The 8903-nt window shown below is 44.6% G+C and overlaps 2 protein-coding genes across 2 annotated transcripts; one reads left to right on the forward strand and one right to left on the reverse strand.

The window, feature by feature from the left end:
- Positions 1-1820: 1820 nt before the first annotated feature.
- On the forward strand, positions 1821-2604 carry LOC142473559 (histone H1-like). Its single transcript, XM_075580716.1, has one exon. The coding sequence runs from the start codon at positions 1856-1858 to the stop codon at positions 2510-2512; it is 657 nt and encodes a 218-aa protein (XP_075436831.1). The 5' UTR covers positions 1821-1855; the 3' UTR covers positions 2513-2604.
- A 322-nt stretch (positions 2605-2926) lies between these two features.
- Positions 2927-3698, reverse strand: LOC142473560 (histone H3-like). Its single transcript, XM_075580717.1, has one exon. It carries the CDS (start codon positions 3670-3672, stop codon positions 3262-3264), a length of 411 nt encoding a protein of 136 aa, XP_075436832.1. The 5' UTR covers positions 3673-3698; the 3' UTR covers positions 2927-3261.
- Positions 3699-8903: the final 5205 nt, after the last annotated feature.

Raw genomic sequence — 8903 nt, forward strand, 5'->3', positions numbered from 1 at the left:
GCAGACCTGGTGGCGCCTTCCCAGCGTGATATTTGGGGCTGACCGGAGGGATCTATTGCAGGGTTGGTCTTGAGCACTTAAGCTGATCCCCTTCCCCCATTTGTGCAGCAGGGCGAGTGCTCATCCTGTGTTTGGCGGCAACGTCACAATACATGTTGTGATTGGTCAAGGGCCCCTGCTCCATGTTAAGGATATCCAGCAGGGGCTATGTAAGGAGTGAGGCCGGTGTAGGGAACCAGACAACCTATGGAGGCGATCGGAGACGCGCTGGCAGGCTTTTAAAAAGTGCTTTGTGTTAAAGAGCATACACAAGCACTGATCTCAGCTGAGAAGCGCCAGAGAAGCCCGGTCAGCGGAGCAAGTGGGAGTTTTACGGAGACACAGCTGAGAGAAGCCAGGCTTTACCTTATTATGTGAGGCTGGCTACCCCAACCGTCACATGTATGTTGTGTGTTTTCTGGCTTGCCAGAATAAACTTTTGTTTATTCAACTAGTGTGTCATTCGGAGAAGGAGTGGCTCCGTGAGTAAACACTGAGTAAAACACACTGGCATTGAGAGTGAGTTTGAAGCCTGGTTCAACTCCTACTGTCAACTACTTGTGACCTTGGGCAAGTCACTTTATCTCCGTGTCTCTGGCTCCAACAAAATAGATTGTAAGCTCCACGGGGCAGGGACTGTGTCTGCAAAATGTCCCTGTAAAGTGCTACATAAAACTAGCAGCGCTATACAAGAACGTACTATTATTTTTATTATTATATTATTATTTTCTGGTGATAGTGATCCTGATGTAAAGATGTTAAAAGTTCTGGTCTCTGGTGACAATGGTCACAAAACATGTCAGTTCCTATACATAGTGCTAATAGTGACATTACATAGTTATGTAACACACAGGGTGATTAATAACCTAATCTTCCATTAATATCACACATATATATATATATATATATATATATATATATATATATATATATTGTAACCGACAAATAAACATATTTTTAACACTTCCCAATTGCATTATAAAGCTTAAACAAAATAGTTGTTTGATTATTACATTATTAAAATATATTTACTGTCATTCACATGATGTGTATGTTACTATGATTTTGTTTTTAGAAAACATAATGTTACATACATATATATTTCTAAACTATTCATTTGCAGAACAGATGGAATACAAATCTTTTCGAATCTCCCATTTAATAACCAATATTCATAACTGACAATGGAATAATACAGAGCTTAGTACCGGGGAAATGGAACAACATGAAATAGCAATGTACACTGCACAGGAATTATTGAGCTACTTGTACATATATAGTGAATCCCCAGACAATGTTTATATATTTATATGCACATTATTTTAAACTGATACTGTAGAATAATATGTCCTTAGTGTCACTGTATGAGGATGGAGGTTGCACATTTAGTCTGAGCAAAGTAAAAGTGACAGAAATAGACAGATATGAATGAAATCTGGCAAATCCTGGGCTACAGAGCCGAACTTTCACCCATTATTCCTAATTGTGTTTGTACTTTCCCAGCAGAAAAATGATACAGCAGTGAAGAGAATATAATTCCTTACAAATTGCATGCAAGAAGGGGGGATGTGAGTAATAATTAGGGGATAAAATGCCCTTTTCTTGCAGCCTCAGAAACACAAAGTCAGAGCTGTGTTTGTGATCCGGGAGGATGAGAGTCAGGGGCGGGGCTTAGTGATTATACCCAATGAGAAAGAAGCTCACTCCGATAACTAACCAATCACAGAGCAGCAGGCTCTCTATATAAGTCCCGGCAGGTCCCCGCCCCCAGTATAACTTTCTGTCAGTGTGTTGGGGGATTTTACCTGCAGCTGCAATGGCCGAGACCGCTCCTGCTCCTCCTCCTCCAGCTGAAAGCGCCGCCAAGAAGAAGCAGCCGAAGAAAGCGGCCGGAGCCTCAAAAAGCCGCCCAGCAAAGTCCGGTCCCAGCGTGTCCGATCTGATAGTGAGAGCTGTGTCCGCCTCTAAGGAGCGCAGCGGGGTCTCCCTGTCCGCTCTGAAGAAGGCTCTGGCTGCAGGAGGCTACGATGTGGAGAAGAATAACAGCCGCCTCAAGCTGGCTCTCAAGGGCTTGGTGAGCAAGGAAACCCTGATCCAGCTGAAAGGGAGCGGAGCCTCCGGATCGTTCAAGCTGAATAAGAAGCAGCTGGAGAGCAAGGAGAAGGCGGCCAAGAAAAAGGAAGCGGGGAAACCCAAGAAGCCAGTGGCAAAGAAACCCGCCAAGTCCCCCAAGAAACCCAAAAAGGCTCCGGCGGGAGTGAAGAAAAGCCCCAAAAAGGTCAAGAAACCGGCGGCCGCCAAGAAGCCAGCAAAAAGCCCGAAGAAGTCTAAAGCTGCCAAGCCCCGGAAGGCTGTGAAGAGCCCGGCGGCTAAAAAGGCTGCGAAGCCAAAAGCTGCTAAGAGTCCAGCTAAGGCCAAGGCAGCCAAACCCAAAGCAGCAAAGCCCAAGAGGGCGGCAGCTCCTAAGAAGTGAGACCGAGAACTTCAGCCTCTTACAAACACAAAGGCTCTTTTAAGAGCCACCACAACCCCACATAGAGAGCTGTGCACATGGTGTGTAACTGGGAATGTTTCTCCCACTTATCCCATGCAGGAGTTTGTGTTACACTGCCAGAGCATAAGTGTATATGAATTGATACTGCGAGCACTGTAAGGTGCATGTGTAAGTTTGTAGTCCCCAACCTATTTCACGAATAAATGTTTCTCAGACAAACTGACATATTAGGTGACATTATGGTTTTGTTTGTGTCTACATAAACAATGTTCACATACACGGTTTATAGAAAATAAAAATTAAAATAGTGTAGTTGACATCAGAAAAACTTATTTATCACCATGTTATAAAATAAATGTGTTTACATCACATTGAAAGCATGAAGCACACGCTATTCCCTAACACTTCAGTATAATCACCAGTGACACATGGGAGGGGGGACATTTACAGGTTTGTCTTTACATGCAGCCATATACAGCATGAAATGGTGACTATGCATGCAAGTCAATATATCACATGACAATGAATACAAATATTGAATTTGCGTTTATCTATATTGTCACACATCAAGTACATATGTTGATACAAGGATAACACACTTCTTTAATTCTCTATATTGAGATCAGTATCCGTGTGTTCATATTGATCAGGCAATTTCATTGAAAATGTGGTGGCTCTTAAAAGAGCCTTTGTTTTTCGGGTGTAAACGAAGTCAGGGTGCAGCCGGCCTAAGCTCTCTCCCCTCTGATCCTGCGGGCCAGCTGGATGTCCTTGGGCATGATGGTGACCCTCTTGGCGTGGATAGCGCACAGGTTGGTGTCCTCGAAGAGCCCCACCAGATAAGCCTCGCTGGCCTCCTGCAGAGCCATGACAGCCGAGCTCTGGAAGCGCAGGTCAGTCTTGAAGTCCTGGGCGATCTCCCGGACCAGGCACTGGAAGGGCAGCTTGCGGATGAGCAGCTCGGTGGACTTCTGGTAGCGGCGGATCTCCCTGAGAGCCACAGTACCGGGCCGGTAGCGGTGAGGCTTCTTCACTCCGCCGGTGGCCGGTGCGCTCTTTCTGGCAGCCTTGGTCGCTAGCTGCTTACGGGGAGCCTTCCCTCCGGTGGATTTCCGGGCGGTCTGCTTGGTCCGGGCCATCCTGTGCTGCTGTGTCAGTGCGCGTCTCCGGTCGGGAACTAATAAAGAAAAAAAACGCTGCAGCTGCGTATTTATGGACTGCAGATCGCTGTGATTGGCTGCTTTGGTCCCGCCCTTCGCTCTGATTGGTTCTGTGAAAGCCGTTGCGATGTTCAAAAATCCCGCCTCAGACCGATATCGTCCTAATAAAGTTATTATTTATTTAGTGCTTGTAAGTGGGACAATTAAAAAGATTTAATGTGATAACATTAGTGTTTGCACAGATACAGCACAGAGCTCTCTGACATGGAACATGTACTTATACCAAGTATTCAAATGATCTTTAATCGGTGAAATGTAATATGAGGGGTTTTCTTTCCCAGATCATTGCTTCAATGGGACTTTCTTGGTTCCTCTTCTTATAATGTTCACATTGTGTTATTATTATAAACCCGAACACAGAGACACAAAGAAGCGGAACCTCGCGGCTCGTTTCCTTAATGCCTGCAGTTCCCAGAGCACCACACGGTGGCAGTGCTGCGCTATAAATGGGGCTTCCCTAAATGTCTTCTCGCTGTCACTGCTCTGTGTGACCTGATCAGCTCCTAACCGGGCTCTTTGGCTTCCCTCTAATGCTCCAGTCACAGTAGTTTGCTTTTAATTAAAACACCAAGTCTGTATATGTGTATACACAATGTGTTATAGTTTAAGCACAAATTAAATATTCCATAATGTATTATGTATTTTCTAAATAAAGATGAACATCTGATGTTAGAGTAATATAACTAGACTGAACAGGGGCCTGTATTTAAAGATATCTATTAAACGTATCCTCATTCCTTATTTATTGAACTATATCACTGCATATGAAATATTAAAATTACCAATGTAAATACACACTATCTAATACATTTAAACAGAAGCTGAACTATATCAAGACTTGTTTTTTATTGTTCAGATACAATATTAGCATGTAAGATGACTATTTAATTATGCATTAATTGTTGCTGTGTTTTTGCATCTTTTTTCCAATGCTTGTCAAACTATTTCACCATTTAGGCAGATCTGGATAAGGATATATTTCCATTGTTTCAATATGTGTTTTTTTTATTAATTAATGTATCTTCTCATACTGTTCATTCTTTTTTAAACTATAGATTTCTTATGTATCCTGAATAAGTCAGTTAGTTATTTGTAACTACAAATTGAAGAGATATTTTCCCCAAAGCTGCACTCAATATCCCATTCTTAATAAGCCTTCACTTTTAATACTTGTCACACTATTACTATGAACAAACATTACACATGAACCTACCAATCTTTACTTTAAGTGGTGAAGAGAAAAACAGTTGTTTTTTTCCAATAGTTCACCTCCTCTAATTAATATATTATCTATAACGTATCCAATGCTGTTTTGTTCTTTTATTATTTATAGATAAAATGCATTACATATGTATTGGAATCAATACATTCAATACTCTAGTTTTTTGGAGACCATATTTTTTTTCCCCACAGAAATAAGTAAAATAAAATTAATACGTTGTTTGTGACAACCTCAGTGAATGAAATCTAACTTATAATAATAATAATAATAATAATAATAATAATAATAATAATAATAATAATAACAACAACAATAACATCATTATTATTATTATTATTATTATTATTATTATTATTATTATTATTATTATTATTATTATTATTATTATTATGTGCCTAAACCAACATGGTGATTACTTTTACCTAAACAGGTGCTCAAGCGACCAAGTTAATAACACTAGTGTGATCATTTTCTATGCAAATAACTACTTAGTGCTCAAATGTGTCACAATCTCCACTAACCAATCCTACTAAGTAACTATCTCCTATACAATTGCTATCATTAGCTACTCTTACAAACTAGTGTAACAGTGATATATGTTGCAACCAATCTACAATAATAATCTCAGGGGGAAGGTATCTCTCTAAATTGAAAACATTCAGTGTTTGATTCAATGTATCAATCTGCATATCTTTCTACTCTCCTCTGTAGAGGAAATATTGTATATAGTATATTGTCTGTAACCTGGCATATCACCATTATCTTGTGTTATACCATGTTTCCACTGCAGCTATGGATTCTGGGAAATAAACACACATATATGCATACAGTGTCACCTTTAACTTAATATCCATATTAACACGATCTCCTATAAGCATAGTTCTGCCTTATTATACTGAATTTTTTTGCACAGCTTGCTATATATCGTATAACTTCCATCATGTTTAAAATATAGTTTATATTTCTAAAACATATTTTAGTATGTCTTTGAATATCTGTAATCTAAACAGCTGTTAGATTGTTTTGTGAAATGTAAATGAAGGGAGAGAATGAAAAGCCTGAAAAGCTCCAGCCTCATTGTATTGTATGGGGGCTATGCACTAAGCTCAATGGGTTTGTGTTCTAATGTTAAAAAATAGCATGTCCATTAAAAAGTGAGGCCGGGGACGCGTTTCACGAAGGCCTTGAGCCCATTTTTTAACGTATGTGCTCAAAACACTCACAGCGTACGTGTTGCTTTTTTCCCCCCTGCTAGCATTCTTAAACTTCCCATACACTAGCTCAGGAGTGAGCAAACTTTTTATCCCGAGCCCCCCTTTTAATCCATGAAATTTCTCGGGCCCCCCCCCTGTCTGATCAAAATCACATTAAAAAAAACCCTTTATTAAACGGTATACAATGTAAATACAAATATGTCTAAGGCCGCGCGTATAGTGCCCGCGACGGCGACGCTAACAAAAGTTGTATTTCGCTTTGCGGCGGCGGTGCGGGCGACCTGGCCATTGATTGGTTCAGGGGCTGTCACATGAGGCGACAGCCCCTGAAAAATCAAATATTGCCGGCTTCAAAAAATCGCATCGCCACGTCACGCTTACTATAAGCGCACGCGGCAGCGACAATGCATTTTTCGGATGACGTCGCGTCGCCGGCACTACTGCACCGACACACTTTATTCGAGCAAATACCCGGTATGTACCTGGCAGATACCTGGAATGCGCCGCTCCTCACCTCTGACAAGCCCCGTTGCATTTGCCTTCTGTAAGGTCTCTGCCCGCTGCGGTTCCTACCTCGGCTGCCGGGGCGCGCGGCACCCGGTCACGTGGGCCTCCTCTTCCTCCTGAACTCCCGGCAGCCCCTGCTGTCCATGCGCGCCGCCGTGGAAAGGCCGCGCGCGCGCCTACGGCTCCTGTCTTTTAGTCCGGCGAACTCAACCCGCCCCTTCCGTCGCGCGCGTCGCGCGCGCGCGCTACTATGTCCATCTCTACTGCCGCCAATGTTATTGTTCCGTTCCCACCGGTTCTGCATCCTGCCTCAGCCTATCAGCGCTCTACCTACCTCTGACATCACCGCTGGAGGTTCTCATTGGTTCCTGTCAGTATATAGTGCCTCCAGCCCTGAGCTGATTGCTGAGCATATTCAGTCTCTAGTTGTGCTTGCTACAAGCTACTTCGCAGTCTGCTTTTGTCTTCCGTCATAGACCCTGAACCTGTACCTGGACTCCCGATCTCTGGCACCCTCGAACCCCGGCTCGCTCAACGGACTTCTACCTTCTCCTCTTCTCGACCCTGGCTTTGGACACCGACTACTCCTGACCTCTCCTACCCCGGATCTGGCAAGTACCTCTACCACTCTACTCTCTCCTCTCCCGAACAAGGCTATCTACACGACTCTGCTTACCGGACCCGCTCACGCGGCTGTAGGGCGGCGGTTTTCCTGTATCCCCACCTCGGCCTCGCGGTCCAGTCCGGTTTGTGGTGAGCACTCCTATATTCCCGTGACATTATGCTCAGCCCTACAGACCTGGACTCCGCCGAGGTGGATCGACGCCTGAGCGAACACGATGGCCTGTTCAAGGAAGTAGAGAACTGTCTCTCCCAAAATAACCAGCGCATGGAGATGCTCCAAAATTCCCTGGGTACCATTTCGGAGCAACTCAAATCCCTTCTGTCCTCTCCCGAGGCTGCTGCCGCTCCTCCTGCTCCTATTTTTTCTCCGCCGGTACCTTTGACTCATTCTCCAGAACCTCGTCTACCTTCCCCCAATCGCTATTCGGGAGAGCCTTCAGCATGCCGTGGCTTTCTGGCGCAGTGTTCCGTCCAATTTGAACTGTTACCCTCTCACTTTCCGACTCCTCGTTCCAAGGTTGCGTACATCTACTCTCTGCTGACCTCAAGCCTGGACCGGTTTTGTACTGAATTCCGGAAGGTGTTCGATACACCAGGAAGGAGGGTAACGGCCGCTTCTTCTCTCCTCAATGTTTTACAGGGTAATCGCTCGGTGGCACGCTACGCACTGGAGTTTCGCACCATTTCCGCTGAAACTAAGTGGAATGATGAAGCACTCGCCGCAGTGTTTTGGCAGGGTTTGAATGACACCCTCAAAGACGAGCTGGCCGCACTAGAGCGCCCTACCTCATTGGATGCACTCATCGCACTCTGTATCCGTATGGACCAGCGGCTTCAGGAGCGAAGAGTAGAGAAAGGAAAACGTCTAAAAGGTACCCAATCCACTTTTTCTTCACACACAGCTCCAGGGGAGTCCGTCGCCGTATCTTCCGAAGAACCCATGCAGTTGGGTGGAGCTCGCCTTTCGTTAACGGAAAGACTACGTCGCCGTCGGGCGGGTCTTTGCCTCTACTGCGGTAATGGTGGACACCTGGTGAGTACCTGTCCTTCCAAGTCGGGAAACGCCAGCCCCCAGTGAGTACTGGGAGAACTACACTGGGCATGGTAACCTCTCCTTTCTCTCCCAAACTACCATCTAAGATACTTCTTCCTATAACTCTATCAGGGGACTTTGGAGACATCTTTACGAGGGCCTTCCTAGACTCCGGTTCTGGTGGGAATTTCATTGATCAATCATTTGCGGAGAGACACCAGATCCCTCTGGTAGCCAAGGATTGGCCCGTAGGCCTTGAAGCCATTGACGGTAGGCCTTTGCAACCCGCATTTATATCTCATCAGACCATTCCCCTCCGTCTTAAGATGTCAGGACACCATTCCGAACAAATTCAGTTGGATGCCATCCACACGCCGGCAGTAGACGTGATATTGGGTCTTCCATGGCTCCAGCACCATAATCCCCAGATCGACTGGCTTCAGTCACAACCCCTCACCTGGAGAGATCGGTGTCAAGACACTTGTCTGGTTTCATCTAATGCCCTAGTAGCTGCCACACATCCGGAACCCAAGAATTCCCTTCTTCTGGA

The sequence above is a fragment of the Ascaphus truei genome, assembly GCF_040206685.1.
Source record: "Ascaphus truei isolate aAscTru1 chromosome 12 unlocalized genomic scaffold, aAscTru1.hap1 SUPER_12_unloc_2, whole genome shotgun sequence".
NCBI lineage: Eukaryota > Metazoa > Chordata > Amphibia > Anura > Ascaphidae > Ascaphus > Ascaphus truei.

Coding starts and splice junctions, on each gene's coding strand:
- LOC142473559 (XM_075580716.1), top strand. CDS start 1,856: ATGGCCGAGACCGCTCCTGCTCCTCCTCCTCCAGCTGAAAGCGCCGCC.
- LOC142473560 (XM_075580717.1), bottom strand. CDS start 3,672: ATGGCCCGGACCAAGCAGACCGCCCGGAAATCCACCGGAGGGAAGGCT.